We start from the raw sequence: 16732 nt of genomic DNA on the forward strand, positions 1-16732 counted from the left end.
CTAAAATGTTCATAAGAATTCTAAAACCAAAATAATAAATAAATCTATTCCAAAAAAAAAAAAAAAAGAAAGAAAGATTTAAGGGCAATAGAATGGAGGATACTTGTGTATAGCCAGAGTATAACAAAGAGAAGCAATAAGATCTTCACCACCTTCACCAGAGAGTTTATATTCCTGATACTTAAATCTATAGTTCCAATACCATGGCTCTGGCCCCAAAGGGGTGATCATAATTGAGAATGGTATCCAGAATAAGGTAATATCTCTCTTCTGTATAGACATATCTATGCTGTGAAATACTATATTTTGTTTGGAATAAATGAAATTGAAATTATTTCTCTGAAAGCCAAGGGAACTCCATCCAATCAGGCCTGCTATAAGCTAAAGTTCAGGAAAAACTGATGTGTCTATTGTTGTTTCAGACAGTTGTAGAATAACCACAGAACTATGACTTTACATTTAGAATTCCATTTTCTTCATGAGGCATTAGAGATTGGTAAGGCAGCCACTAGTAAAAGCTGTTACCATTATTGCTAATAATAGTTCTCAGAGAAATAATTCTCAACAGATGGTAGCTATACTTGTGGTGAGCATAATATAATGTATGTAGTTGACAAATCACTGTGTTTCAGTACCCTTGAAACTAATGTAACATTATGTGTCAACTGTATATAAGTAAAAACTTTACAAAAATAATAATTCTAAATAATAACAATAATTCTCAATAAAATATCATATGAAGTGCAGGTTTTGTAGAAATTAATCACAGTGAAAGAGGGTGGTTTGTATCAACCTCAGGATGTTGAAGCTTTGGTTAGACTCTGCATTATGAATGCACACTGGTTTGTTGAGTGTCTGAAACATTAAAAAAAGATTGACTTTTGGTTTTTGACATTTACTGTCACCTTGGGGTGCCTCCACAAAAGCTGTAGCAGACAGGTCTCAAGTATCCTTTTTTCAAGAGAAGTATGATATTATTCCTATCACAGGAGGTACCTCTTTTTACTGTATCCACATTTTTCACCAGCAGAATATCTACCCTTACCTTGGAGTGGACTTCCTGCCTCCCTCTTTTCCTCCTATCTTCTCACCTTTTCTCACCTTCTCCTTTTCTCCTTCTCTTCCTTTGCTTCTCTTCCTCCTTCCCTTTTCTCCCTTGCTCCCTCCCTTCTTATTCATTCTTTGAACATTGTCTTGGGAATAAAGAGCACTGAATATTTCTGCTCTCATGCATTTAATAATTTTGTGGATCTTTGAACAAACCATGTGCAATGCTGAGAATAAGCAAGTCAGGCCTGTCAACAGGTGGCCACACTACTATTCCAACCTCATAATATTGAAAACATATTTATTTCTATATGTCCAGCACTGTCCAAAGTGCTGGGGTACCAAAAACAAAGAAATCTAATTCTGCTTTCAAGGTTCACAGCTTAATGAAAGAGCTCACAGTCTTTGTCCTCAACACAAATCCTCTGACCTGGTCATCAGCCTTCATCTTCTTCCATCAACACACCATTCTTTTTTCCTGCCCTATGATTTTGCTTATGTTTTCCCCCTTACTTCAAATATTCTACCCCATCCTTTCTATGGGGACCCTGAGGCACAAGCTGTCCTGTCTGGTCAGTATTCTTTTTTTTAAAGCTTATTTATTTATTTATTTTTGAGGGAGAGAGGAAGTATGAGAAGTATGAGTGGGGAAGGAGCAGAGAGAGAGGAAAAGAGAAAATCCCAAGCAGGCTTCACACTGTCAGCATGGAGCTTGATGTTGGGCTCAAACCACCAAGCTGTGACATCGTGACCTGAGCTGAAGCAAACACTTAACTGACTGAGCCACTGACTGAGCAGGCGCCCCTGCTCAGTGTTCTTAAAGGGCGGGAAATTTACCACAGGGGCTTCCTAGCTCATTTTGCTTTTGTCCCCATCATTTGGAACTAGGGCTTAAATCATTCAAAGTCTGGCAGAATATCTGGATTACTGGTGAAAATCAGAAGTGGGGACCCCAAGTTTTCCAAGAGTTGGGAAACCAGATGTCTTCAGAGAGGATGTCTCTGCTTGTGGTTACATGCACCATTGCAGTCATTTGTGAAAACTGCTTCCTGGTTTCCCCTAATTAACCTGAAGCACAATTATAATCGTGCATGTTGTTAAGTATAGGAATAAACTCTGTGTATACTTTCTCCTTCATAATCTGTTGTTCATATGATATACCATTTGTTCACGACTAAATAAAAATAGAGGGACCAATTGGCCTGGGATCAAAGATGTCACTTTTGTAGTTATTTGGGTGTGAAGAGAGCAGGAGGCCAGAGCAGAGTGCTAGCTGTGGAAACAGAGTAGAAGAAATGGAATTATGAGTTCAACTAAAAGAAAAATGGGCAGGAATTGGTGATTACAAGAATGGGGTTATAGACTCCCCAAGGCTCTAGGCTAAGGGACCAGTGGTCCCTACTGCCCTTGACAAGAGGCAGGGGTCTTGGGAGAGGGATGGTTTTAGGAGAAAAGCTGGTAAATCTGGCTTGGACCATGTTGAGCTTAACCATCTAATATTAATTTCCATCCCAAAGCAAACTGTATTATTTTTTCTTTTAAAAGCACTCTTGTTTTTCAGGGAGCACTTGCTGGTCTTGTGGCTGGATTTGTTGTTTCTTTGTGGGTCGGAATTGGAGCTCAACTGTATCCTCCACTGCCTGAGAGAACTCTGCCACTCAGTCTTGAAACGTATGGTTGTAACAGCACATACAATGTGACAAATTGGGTGACGACCACAGAAATGCCATTTTCTACTAGTGCTTTCCAAGTACATGGTGCTGAAAGGTATTGAATTAAACTTTATAATGTCATATTTTTAAAATTTTTTTTAATGTTTTTTATTTATTTCTAAGAGAGAGAGAGAGAGAGACAGCGTGAGCAGGAGAGGGTCAGAGAGAGAGGGAGTCACAGACTGAAACAGGCTCCAGGCTCCGAGCTGGCAGTCAGCGCAGAGCCCGACGCGGGGCTCGAACCCACGAACCGCGAGATCATGACCTGAGCGAAAGTCGGATGCTTAACTGACTAAGCCACCCGGGCGCCCCTATAATGTCATATTTTTAAGAAATGTATGTGACAGGTAGAGAACAGTTGCTATCTGTCTTGCCTACAGTGCTGTGGTTTTCCCTGATCTGAAATGGGTGAGCCCTTATGGCTTGCTGGCTATAGTATTTTGTTCAGAAACAGCAAAAAATGCTGTATATTCTTAATTTTGATAGATTCTTCAGCCTCGCTTACAGATTCTGTTAAAAGAATGAATATGAACAAGGTTGGAGAAGACTTGAATTATAACCCAAAAAAATTCTATTATGGGTAAATGCTACCAAATATCAGCTCTAGTTGAATGAAAAATTGTCTTTGTCAACTAAAAGCCTTTTAAAATGAAAACCACCATTATAAGAGAGACATTGCTTCTATAGTCTTTGAAGTATAGCTTTTACAGACTAAAAGCTATAGTTATCTAAATATGTTAGATCATTGCTATTTGTTTAGGTTTAAAGATTCCAAACCTTTTAGCACATTAATAAACTATTTAAAAAAAAAAAAAAAGAACATTAGCAATGAGTTGCAGCTGTGATATTCTTGCTAGAGTTTTCTGTATGTGGTATACTTTTCGGCTTCTGGATCCTTATGTCGTCTGATTTAATGAAATGTTGTGCATCTGCTAATAGGTGAGTGTTTTATTATACAGTGGATGTGAGGGCAAGACATTTTATAGTGGACAGATTTATGTCCAGCCTTAAAGCATAAACCCCCATGGAAATGTTCAAGGAATACAAAGATGAGGTACTTTGCCCCCAGTTTATTGCCCCCAGTTCATGCCTTTTGGGTAAAGACATGGGGTCTCCCTCTTTAACTGGATGCCCTCCTGAGAGAAGGAATTTGACTGTTATAATTAGTGAGTCATGTTCCAAAGAAAATCCAACTATGAGAATGCTTGCCAATGGAAGTTCAAGGCTGGCAAATGCTTCGTGAATAGAAAGAAAAGATAGTTCCAGAGCCTGAGGCATATTTGGGGGAGGTCTGACTAGGTGGGGTGCTGTGGGATGAGGAGCAAGGAAACGCAGGGAGCAGTCTGGACAAGCATGAAAGCACTAATGTGCATGTGTAGGGGCAAGTTGTTGGAGAAAAAATAATGGAATGGTATGTGAGAGGACATTCAGGATGTACTGTTAAACAATTTTGCTTAGCATTTGTCCTGGCTGTGTAAATATCTCTCTTAATTTAAGAGACTGAGGCAAAATAGTTATTTGGATTTTGAAACAAATAAATTAGCTGAGGTTTAGTATATACCTGGTTCCATAATAATTACTTTTATATGTTAGCTTGTTTATAAAATAACAGGTAATAAACAAGAATCTTTCAGAACGAACTACATACTCAGCTCTGGGCTAGCCATTTATGTATTATCCCTAGAAAGCCTTCCCCTCTCATTCACTGTGGTTCCTGCCTTCCTGGAAATTGTAATTTAGCTGGAGAGAGTGTGCTAATATACATGAAACAATTAATCCAGTAAGAACTAAGTATAAAGTAAGTATAAAACTAGCACATGGTAAATAGTAATAAATACTTGGTGAATACTTGTTAAAAGAATGAATATAAACAAGGTTGGAGTGAGTAGCAGGAAGACTTTAGAGATGTAGGAAGAGGTAGAGAGGTAGGAAGGATGTAGAAGCTGGCTAGAGAGATGTCTGAAAGTCATTTTTATCACAGAAAATGACCAGAAGGGAAGATGGACAAGAAGATAAACAAACAGTACTTGTGGTGAGTAGTATTCATAAGTGATCAAAAGAGCCATCAGGCTCTTCCTAGAGCCTAACTCTTCCTGGGCGGAGTCAAGAAAACCTCAGATGAGGATTACCTACTGGAATCAGTCAGATGAACAAGGTTGGGTAGAGGGACCAAAGGAAGAAGAAATATATATTGCATAGTGAAGGAGTAGTGTATGCAAAGGCATGAAACTTTGAAGCCCCATGGCACCTTAGGAAGTCATCCGTGTTGCTAGAGTACAAGTGGAGTAAATGACATAGCTGAAAATGAAATAAAATACCTTTTGGTTGTCTAGATTCTGCATTTCTATTACCCACATTCAGTTTTTATTAAGTTCTCAATGCTTGATGTGTATATATTGATATCTTGTAGTTTTAATTTGCACTTCCCTTATTATCAGTTACATTCAATATCTTTTAATATATTTATTGGCCATTTCCACTTGAATATTTACTTTAGTCACTTGTCTGTTGAAATCTTTGATCTATTTTTAAATTCATTCTCAATTTTTTTCTTATTTATTGAGGAGTTCTTGATATATTCTAGATACAAAATATATTTTGAAAATCTTTTTCTCCTAGTCTGTGGATTGCCTTTTTAATCTTTTAGTGATAATTTTGGTGGTCAGAAACGTCTTCATTTTTTTTAAAATATATTTTATTTTATTTTATTTTATTTTTTTACAAATAGTTTGTCAAATTAGTTTCCACATAACACCCAGTGCTCATCCCCACAAGTGCCCTCCTCCATGCCCATCCCCCCCTCCCCCCCACATCCATCAGTCCTCAGTTTTTGTCAGCATTCAAGAGTCTCTCATGGTTTGCCTCTCTCCCTTTCCCCCACCATTTCCCCCCTTCTTCTCCCCCTTGTTCCTCTCCTAATCCTCCTATATGTGCAAACATATGATATTTGTCCTTCTCTGCCTGACTTATTTTGCTCAGCATAACACCCTCAAGGTCCATCCATGTTGCTACACATGGCCAGATTTCATTGTTTCCCATTGCCATGTAGTATTCCATGGTATAGATAAACCACATCTTCTGGATCCGTTCGTCCGTTGATGGACACTTAGGCTCTTCCCATGTTTTAGCTATTGTGGAGAGTGCTGCTATGAACATTGGGGTACATGTGCCCTATGCATCAGCACTCCTGTATCCCTTGGGTAAATTCCTAGCAGTGCTATTGCTGGGTCATAGGGGAGTTCTATGGTTAGTTTCCTGAGGAACCTCCACACTGTTTTCCAGAGGGGCTGTACCAGTTTACATTCCCAAGAAACTTCTTCATTTTAATTATGTTCAACTTATCAATCTTTTTCCTATATGTTTAGTCTTTTGTGTATCCCAATTACATCTTTGCCTATCTTGAGGTCATAAAGAGATTCCTATAATTTTTCATAAAAAAATGTTAACTATTCCCATTTATGAAATGTAGTCTCATTTGGAATTGATTTCTGTGGGTGCTGTGATCAAGACTCATTTTTTCCCATATGGATATTCAATTAACCAAGTACCACTTATTGGAAAGAACTTCCCTTTTTCCCCTTCCAAAGAGTTGTCGACTTTGACATAAACCAGATGACTATGTAATTGGGGGTCTATTTCTTCTGTTCTATTTTGTCTGTTTTCCCCCCCAGTAGTACCACATCTGAATTTCAATAGCTCACCTCAGTGTGTTTCCCTTCTTTCTGGGATCTTGGCCCCTCAAGTTCTAATTGTTGTGACTCTCGGTATCTTAAAAATATCTGCCTACTCCTTTCCCCCAGTTTTCAAGTCCATCATCTTAACCACTCGGCCGTAACTACCTGCTTTCCCCCAGTTTTTATACATTGTTCTTGGCAGAATGGTTGGTCTAAATCAAGCTACTCTATTAAAGCTGAAAGTGAGATCCTAGAACAATCATTTTAGAAACAGATCAGATCATGTCACTCCTCCATTTAAAGTACTTCCCTGAGTGCCGCTGCCCAGGGAGTAAAATTCAAACTTCCTACAAGTCTAATAAAAAAAAGAACTCTGTCTTCCTCTCATTTTGTGTAACTCTGTATGTTACTCACTATGCTTTCGTCAGCTGGCTTTTATCTCTCTCTAGAATGCTTTCCTCATGAACTTTTCCTTGTTCAGATATCAGTTCAAATGTTACTTCTTCCTGAAGGCTTTCTCTGACTCTGCATTGGAGTATAGTTTTTCTTTCCACTATGTTAATATCACATTACTTTGTTTGATTTTCTTTACAGCACTTTCCACCAATAGAAATTATTATATTTGTTAGTTTACTTGTTTATTTTATTTCTCTTTCCATTAGGATGTAAACCTTATGAGGGCAGGAACCCTATCAACCATTTTTATGGTAGACTTTTTAATGACAAGAACAGTGCCTGGGGACATAAAGCAGAGTTGAATGAATACACATGGACATTTAGTATTATAGTATATGGTCAAGGTTAAACCAGGGTTTTAATATTTTTCCCTCAGGCTTTTAATTATTGATACAATAAGATAAAATTGGAACAGCAGATTCTGACATTAAAAACATTATTAAATAGGGGCGCCTGAGTGGCTTAGTCGGTTGAGCGTCCGACTTTCGCTTAGGTCATGATCTCGCGGTTCGTGGGTTCGAGCCCCACGTCGGGCTCTGTGCTGACTGCCAGCTCGGAGCCTGGAGCCTGTTTCAGTCTGTGACTCCCTCTCTCTCTGACCCTCCCTTGTTCACGCTGTCTCTCTCTCTCTCCTAGAAGTGAATAAAACATTAAAAAAAATTATTAAATATTTGACTTTGCCATGTGTGAAGATTATTGAGACTACTCAGTTGCTAGTAGCATTACATGAACATTTACAGCTAAACTTTTGTTTTTTCTCAGGACTCCACTGATGGACAACTGGTATTCTGTATCATATCTATACTTCAGCACTCTTGGAACTTTGGTAACATTATTCATGGGAATGCTAATCAGTTTAACAACAGGTAACTGTGTAAACTTTAGTATTGTATTTACCGCCAAATCAGTTTTTACTATATCTGGTTTATAGCTGTTTGTATTATTTTACTGTAGTCCTGTTAACAACTAGTTTAATTACTTGTTTATTTTCCTCATGGGAAATTTGAGGCCTACACTCAAAAGCAGAAGTTTCTCTTTGAACCTTTGCTCCTCCATGTACTAGCTGCATGAACTTAAGGAAGTCTGTAAAGCTACTCTGAGGCTTAACTATCTTATGTGTAAATTGAGGTTAGTGGTGATTGACTTCCCTGTCTCATAGGTTGCTGTAAGATAAAAATAAAGTGCTTGAAAATGTATGTAGCTACTACAATGTTAGGGATTTTACACATGTTATTACCACAATCCTGTGTCATGATCTTTTCATTATCCTATGCTGACGTTTTGTAAACTGTAAAGAAGGATACACAGGTAAGGAATGATAATTATAATCGTTATAGCTAAACATAGTGTGAAGCTTTTTTTCCGATGTCCATAAACTTTAAAAACATTTAAAGGGGTGCCTGGGTGGCTTAGTCGGTTAAGCGTCCGACTTTTGCTTAGGTCATGATCTCGCGGTTCGTGGGTTCGAGCCCTGCGTCGGGCTCTGTGCTGACTGCCAGCTCAGAGCCTGGAACCAATTTCGGAGTCTGTATCTCCCTCTTTCTCTGACCCTCCTCTGCTCACGCTGTCTCTCTCTCTCTCTCTCCTAGAAATAAATAAAAAATATTTTAAAAAATTATTTAAAAACATTTAAAAACTGTCAGCAAGGAGCCTGCTTGGGATTTTTCTCTCCCTTTTTCTCTGCACCTCCTCCACTCATTCTCTCTCTCTCTCAAAATAAATAAATAAACTTTAAAAATTATTTAAAAAAACTGATAATACTCATGGTATATACACTGCTTTCTGGGATTGCTATAGAACTGTTATCCTGGAGCTTCATTTTGTCCTCATTCTGTGAATCCTGTCCGTCTCCCCCCTGTGTTGGACTCTCTGCTGCCTGTATTCCATTAGTCCTAATTCTTGTTTATCCCCTTAATTGAATGGAGTATATCCTTTTAGCATGTTCTTGAGAAAGTGTAGACAGGAGATTTTGAAAATGTGGTATCTCTGGAAAAAAATGTCTTTAATTTTCCCTTATACTTGATTGATCATTTGTTTGAATAGAGAATCCTAGGTTGAAAATAACGTTCTTGTTTCTGAAAGGATGTCTTTTTTTTTTTTTAATATAATTTATTGTTGGGACGCCTGGGTGGCTCAGTCGGTTAAGCATCTGACTTTGGCTCAGGTCATGATCTCACGGTTCATAGGTTTGAGCCCCGCATCAGGCTCTGTGCGGACAGCTGGCTCAGAGCCTGGAACCTGTTTCAGATTCTGTGTCTCCCTCTCTCTCTGACCCTCCCCTGCTCATGCTGTGTGTGTGTCTCTCTCCCTATCTCAGAAATAAATAAAACATTTAAAAAATTAAAAAGATATATATATATATAATTTATTGTCAAGTAGGCTAACATACAATGTGTACAGTGTGCTCTTGGCTTTGGGAGTAGATTCCCGTGATTTATCGCTTACATATAACACCCAGTGCTCATCCCAACAAGTGCCCTCCTCAATGCCCATCTCTCATTTCCCCCTCTCTTCTGCACCCCCCCCACATCAACCCTCACTTTGTTCTCTACATTTAAGAGTCTCTTATGGTTTGCCTCCCTCCTTCTCTGTTTGCAACTATTTTTTCCCCTTCCCTTTCCCATGGTCTTCTGTTAAGTTTCTCAAGTTCCACATATGAGTGAAAACATACCACGTTTATTTATTTTGAGAGAGAGAGAAAGAGGGAGAGTATGTGTATGCACATGTGCAAGCAGGAGAGGGGCAGAGAGGGAGAGAGAATCCCAAGCAGGCTCTGTGCTGTCAGTGCCAAGCCCAACGCAAGGCTCAAACTCATGCAGGACTCTGCTCTCTCTCACAAACCATAAAATCATGACCTGAGCTGAAATCAAGAGTCAGACACTCAACCAACTGAACCACCCAGGCGCCCCCCTGAGAGGATGTCTTAACTTTCTCCTAATTAACTCTGTTGTTATTAAGATGCTAGTACCATGCTATCTGCTGGCAATTTGCATGTGACCCATTTCACAATGACTGCTTTGCCCTAAGCCTTTGGTAGGGTCTTTTCAATCTGAAGAGTCATGTCCTTCAGTTCAAAGGCATTTTCCTATATTATTTCTTTTGTAATTTCCTGTGATTTTCTGTTTTTCTCTTTCTGGAAACTCTTGTTAGACAAATGTTTGAGTCTCAGACATTTATTCTAATTTTCTTCTCTTTTCTCTCCTATTTTCCATCACTGTGTCTTTTAGGTCGACTACCTGGAATACTTTTTCAATTTACTTTTCCAATAATTCTCAAAGGAACACTCTGATCCAGTTTTAAGAATAGTCCCTAAGGGATGGAGGGCAGGTAGGAGGCTATAACAGTAAGCCAGGTGAGCAATCTTGGTGGCTGGAAGCAGGATAATAGTGTAGAGTTGGTGAGAAGTGCTGGGCTCCCCAATTTCCTACATTCCCTCACACATGTACATCCATAGCAACTAGATAGAGGGAAGGTAGCTCACTGTCCTTTTCCTCAAACGTGCAATAACTAGTCAGAAAGTCTATACGTTTGTCCTAGGATGTCTGATGTCTTTGTTTCCTTTACACTGAAAGGCTACCATCACTGGCACTTGATAGTAGAAGAAATTCTAAATAGAAAGTAGTGGAAGAAGTTCTACTATCAATTATTGTTTTGTAGCTCCTTAGTAGCACTGCCTTTCAAGCTTCTGTGATACTTGTACTTATAATTAATAAATGATATTAATAGCTAGTGATAATGTTAATATAACCATATCAACAGTTATATTAGTGATTATTATATATTGCAATGTATAAATCTTATGCATTTATGGTAAAGTTTATAGCTATTTATTACCTTTCAAACAGTTATTTTAAACTATGCTTTCTTTTCAAAAGGACTGTGGCTTTTTTCATAAATAAATTTACCAGCACAGTAGAACTATTCTTTTGTCTGCTTTGATATATTTTCAGACAGATTTTAAACTTTTCTCACAAATAACTCAATTATTCAGAACAGGAATACATCTAAACAGTGTCCTTGTACTATTTGACCTTAGGTCCTTATTCAACCTATTCCTTTTTCTTTAAGAAAATGGAGTATCAATATGATTTCACTCATATGTGAACTTAAGAAACAAAACAGATAAACATATGGGAGGAAGAAAAAAAGAGAGGAGAACAAACCATAAGACACTCTTAAAAATAGGGGACAAACTGAGGGTTGATGGAGGGAGGTATGGGGTGATGGGTATTAAGGAGGGCACTTGTGATGAGCACTGAATGTTGTATGTAAGTGATGAATCACAGAATTCTATTCCTGAAATCAATATTTCACTGTATGTTAACTAACTTAATTTAAATAAAAATTTGAAAAAAAAGAAAGAAAATGGAGTATCAGAGTATTCCCTTTTAACATTCTCTTTTTTTCCCTTAAAAGTTTTTATTCTGATAACCATATACGACCATATCTTTTGTTTTGTAAAGTAAAGCTATATACCCAGGTGAGGAGGCATCCAGTGATAAAAAACAATACGACTTTATTAATTTCATAAACGGCTTATTCCTACTTCAAAACAGCAGTGAGCACCTCAAAAAACAAAACAAACAAAAAAAAAAAACAAAAGACAAACCAGAAACACAAAATCCTAACACTTCTTGGGAAATAAATTTAAAGATCTACTGTATGATACTAGGAATTGGTAAGAATTCAAGTCATACAGACTTGGTTGGTGTTTCAGTTTCACCTAACCATGTACCCACTGTGAGTGGGTCTATCTCTTCATTTTTTAAAAATATAATTTATTATCAAATTGGCTAACATAGTATGTAAAGTGTGCTCTTGGTTTTTGGGGTAGATTCCCATGATTCATTGCTTATATATAACACTCAGTGCTCATTCCAACAAGTGCCCTTCTCAATGCCCATCACCCATTTCCCCCTCTCCCCCACCCCTCCATCCACCCTTAGTTTGCTCTTTGTATTTAAGAGTTTCATATGGTTTGCCTCCCTCCATCTCTGTTTGTGTCTCTTCATCACTAGGTGGGGTAAATACTACCCTAAGTAGACGGTAAGGAATAAGTACAGTAATTGTTTTACTCATCTCTGTCTCTCCAGCACCTTGTAGATTCTCTAGCGTATGGTGGTTACTCAACAATGTTGAGTGAACTAGTTTAAAGCTGATCCCACTTCTGGAAGAGCAGAGGTTCCCATAATTAAAATCCTAACATTTGTACTGAAGTGGTGGCCCTCAAATATTAGGGAGCATAAAGATCACCTTGGAAATTTGGTGAAAATTAGGATTCAGTGGCCCTACCTCCAGAGTTTCTAACTGGGTTGGTCCAGGTTGGAGTCCAGGAATCTGCATTATAAGTACATCTCCTAGATGATTTGTACAAAAGTAGTCTGAGAAGCACACAGATTTAAAAAGCTTCATCTTCTATCTACAAATAAAGAATAATTTTTGTAAAGCAAAATGTTAAGGAAGAGGAGTTGAATCAAACACAATCATCATACTGATTTTCATTTAACTAATTTATTTGACAACTAATAATTTCCTGCATTTCTTCACATACATTTACATTCCTAGCCCTGAAACTTGGGGGATGCAACTCCACTGTCTGAAGCAGAGGCAGATGGTTTGATATTTTATTGGTAGATCTTAGAGGATGATTTTAAACCAGTTTCCCTATGAGTACTGGGCTCTTTCTCAGGTTAAGCTCCATATGAGTAGGTGGCTTAGATTTAAGAGCCATCTCATTCGGTTTTAAACACCAGACTCATATTTATCACAGCGAGAGGCTTGCAGCATCTGAGACTGGCTAAGAGAAGGGAAATGGTGAGCCAAGTCTCCAGCACTGCTTAAAAGAATCTCTTTCTCTTTGTGTCTTATAAGTGCATAGAGTTGAATGTACCCAAGTCAAATGCTTGTATGATGGGCCATCACTGGGTAGTTACGGATATCTTTCTAACAATGTAAATAATGTAAATGTTTTTCAGGAGGAAGAAAACAAAATTTAGACCGCAGATTCCTATTAACCAAAGAGGACTTTCTTTCCAATTTTGACGTTTTTAAGAAAGTAAGTTGGCTTTCTTTCTCCTTCAATTAATAAGACTGTGCTTTTACCACCAAGATAGAATACTAGTTAGTCCTCAGACTCTCTTTTGAACTCTGACAGACAAGGAACATATTTGATCTATTCTTTGATGATATATTTCTGTTATATCTCATCCTCAGTAGACTACAATGCTGATTTAGAGAAAGAAAAGCAGTAACAATTATTTAGAATCGAATAGTTTCTTTTTTCTAATCACTGTGCTAACATTTTCTTTTAGAAGAAGCATATTTTAAGCTATAAATCTCATCCAATAGAAGATGGTGGAACTGACAACCCTGCCTTCAACCATATTGAATTGAACTCCACAGACCAAAGTGGCAAGCTCCATGGGACTCATTTGTGAAACAGCTGTGATACTAGATGATCTTAAACAGTGTCCCAGTTTGATATATTTTCTAAGATAATTGGGTCAGGTTGAGATTATTTTTTGAAGGGGGGGCCTCTATAATGAGTAAAGTTTGGGGGAAAATTTTTGTTAAAGCGCAGTCCTGACTCTTCAGTTCCTAGACTCAATAATTGATGCTATTCTAGACTAAGAGTTTCAGAGTCAGTGTTTTCCTCTATTTCTCTTATTTGAATGAAGCTGTAGTTCTGAAAGTTATAACCACATATGTGCTGAAAGATTAGTACACACATACTTAATGGTCAAAAGCATATTTTTAAATTTGGGCATTCATAAATGTATTTTCCATGCATTTGGTGCTAGCATATCAGTTTTAGGATTTACGAAAATCATAAGTAATAGTGAAAAAAGCTTTCTCCTTTCTACTACATTCTCCATTTTTTTAGAAAACAATAGGGTGAGAGATCTTTGTTATCTAGATCTTTGCTTCTCATTGATCCATATCAGCTCTATCAGGGAACATATTAACCTTGGAACCAATTACGGCTCAGAAAGGTGATAATCAAGAAGCATCTGTTTGGGACAAAACAATGATCAAGGTCTTCTTGGTGCTATTTATCTATTCTTGTGCCTTTAAGCTAATTATCTAGACCTCTTAGCCATTGGCTGCTTATATTGCCTTAGACTCTGGTTCTTTTTTTTTTTTTTATTATTAACAAAGGTTTTTTTAAAATGTTTATTTACTTTTGAGACACAGAGAGTGAGACAGAGATGTGAGTGGGAAGAGGCAGGGAAAGGGAGACACAGAATCTAAAGTAGGCTCCAGGCTCTGAGCTTAACTGACTGAGCCGCCCAGGCATCCTAGCCTTTGGTTCTTATATGCAGTCCTAGTTTTGAACCCAACTCTGGTTTTGTTGTACAACTTTACTTTGCTTGTCTTCCTGATTTCCTGTTTACTCTGTTACCTTGGGCTTGAATATGTCTTGAGATACCCAATATGAATCATACTACCCCAGATCCTGGGTCACTAAATCCCAGACTATAAATCATAAACTCCTATGAGCCTGATAATGACTAAAGTACTTTCACTATAGGTACTTAAGGATTTGGTGACCCAAGAACATTTACATGATTAAAATGGTTAAGCTCCATGGAATTACATGATTGTGTTGAATGATACTAATTTGAATATCAACTAATTTGTAGTCTATTAAATTTAAAAGTAAATATGCTTAGAAGTCTTGAATTCTAGTGTATTCATACAGTTGAAGAGCCAAATTACATAGGCAAACACTACTATTTTTTTTTTTAATGTTCTGGAATTACTAACTATATGATTTGTTCCCTGGTTTAAAACTTCAAGTACCACTCTCAAAGTTTATTTTGTTTATTTTGCTACATTTCTAGCTAAGAGTTTGGTCACAGGCTTTTATCAATAACATATATATTTCTACAGTTCCCATATTAGATCCTGTATAGATTTTTTTCTTTATAATGGTTTCAAATAATGTGAGAAACATTTAGGCACATTAAAAATGGTTTATAATTAAGTACTTTTTTCTTATTTTCTGATATTTAGGTAAGAAATATCAGAGGTATGTTTAGAGGTTGCCAATTGAAAGCATTAAGAAATAAAATAAATAGGAAGTCACATTTATCTAAAGCAAAGAGATTTATATAACATTTAAATTAATGATGTGTTCATATATTTCATATATGTATGATGTTATTTTTTCATCAATATATTTGTAAGCATACATCAAATTTTGTAAATCTTTCTACAATTTTTTAATGAGTAATAAAATATAATCTTATTAGTTTTATGCAAGTGTGATTTGAACTACTGTTATTTATTTAATAAGTGTAAATGCAGATGTGTGTACAATGCTTCAAATTTGGAAATCAAAGTCTAGATTTTAAATAATTTTTTCTCTTATCTAACTGCCAAGGGATAATGCAGTGTATTTTTTTAAATATTTTTATTTATTTTTGAGTGAGAGAGACAGAGCATGAGTGGGGGGGGTCAGAGAGAGAGAGGAAGACACAGAATCTGAAGCAGGCTCCAGGCTCTGAGCCAGAAGCACAGATCCCGATGTGGGGCTTGAACTCGCAAACAGTGAGGTCATGACCTGAGCTGAAGTTAGATGCTTAACCGACTAAGCCATCCAAGCATTCCTGTGCAGTGTATTCTTAATGAGAGATATGGTACTTCCATTATTGTCCACTTTCTTTAACAAAGTACATCTTTGTGACATTGGGAACTGTTAATATTTTACCTTTATAAACACATAACAGTGATAGATGGAATTCTTAAGAAATCAAAGTACTGTTATTAATTATGAAAAATAATTTATCTTATCTGAATATTTGGGAAAAACCAAATAGAGGTAAAATGTTAATATAATGTAAATGAAATCATGTAATGGTCTTAATTATTTTGAATCACAACAATCCTGACAGGAGGGAAAAGTCACATAAGTTGTCTATTTTCATTTTGCCACTGACAGTTGTAAATGACCTTGAATTTATCCTTAATCTCATTTAATGATGGAAATTAACACTAAACACTTAATTACCTCACAGAAATAATGTGAGTATAAAAGATCAGATAGCACTTTATTAGCTTGAATAGCGTTACTTAAAATTTCCATATGATTGGAAATCAAAATTTGAGACAAAGGTCACTTGCTAGTTTAAAAAAAGGTGAACTGTTAGTAATGCGGAGATAGTTCTTTCGCTAAAATACATGTGTCATTGAAATGCTAAACTATATTTAGGAATAAGCAGGATTATTTGAACAGAAGAATGGAAACTTTAAAGAATGCTACAGACCAATCATATTCACTTCATAAGGAAGTGAAAATGTTATATGTAAGATGTGGAATAGTATGAGTATATATGTACCTATTTGATTGCTTATGCATTAATTTTCTCTCTGGGTCAATAGTCCTAATGGGGCAATTTTATAGCTGAGGGGACATTTGGAAGTATCTAGATACATTTTTGTTGTCACAGCTGGTGATAAGTTGCTACTGGAATCTAGTGGATAGAATTCAGGGACTCTGCTAAATATTCTATGATACATAGGACAGCCCTTCTCCATGACAAAAAGTGATCCTGCCCCAGATATCAGTAGTGCTGAGTTTGAGAAATCTTGCCCTAGAGGCTAAGGTTGCAATCTTGATTTTCCTGAAGTCACACATGCTGGCTACATGTGTAGATATTAGATATCTACAGATCAGATATCTCTTCTATCTGACCTACAGATGAGGATTAAAGTGTCACTAGCATTACAGAATGCTATGATATAGAATAACCATATATTTTCATAGCATTTTGAAAACATTAAGGAATATAAAATTGTGAATAATTATGAAAATAACTTAGGAAAGTTTCATTTTGCAAC

The 16732-nt window shown here is 36.9% G+C and overlaps 1 protein-coding gene across 1 annotated transcript in view; it reads left to right on the plus strand.

Moving 5' to 3' along the window:
- Nucleotides 1–13326, plus strand: part of SLC5A8 (solute carrier family 5 member 8) — a 49684-nt gene extending 36358 nt beyond the window's left edge. The window contains exons 12-15 of the mRNA XM_039245596.1: nucleotides 2609–2814; nucleotides 7652–7755; nucleotides 12865–12944; nucleotides 13201–13326. Coding sequence (XP_039101527.1) covers nucleotides 2609–2814; nucleotides 7652–7755; nucleotides 12865–12944; nucleotides 13201–13326 — 516 coding nt within the window. The remainder of the gene's footprint in view (nucleotides 1–2608; nucleotides 2815–7651; nucleotides 7756–12864; nucleotides 12945–13200) is intronic.
- The last annotated feature ends 3406 nt before the right edge of the window (nucleotides 13327–16732 follow it).

The sequence above is a fragment of the Hyaena hyaena genome, unplaced genomic scaffold, assembly GCF_003009895.1.
Source record: "Hyaena hyaena isolate Hyena2069 unplaced genomic scaffold, ASM300989v1 scaffold_261, whole genome shotgun sequence".
Lineage (NCBI taxonomy): Eukaryota > Metazoa > Chordata > Mammalia > Carnivora > Hyaenidae > Hyaena > Hyaena hyaena.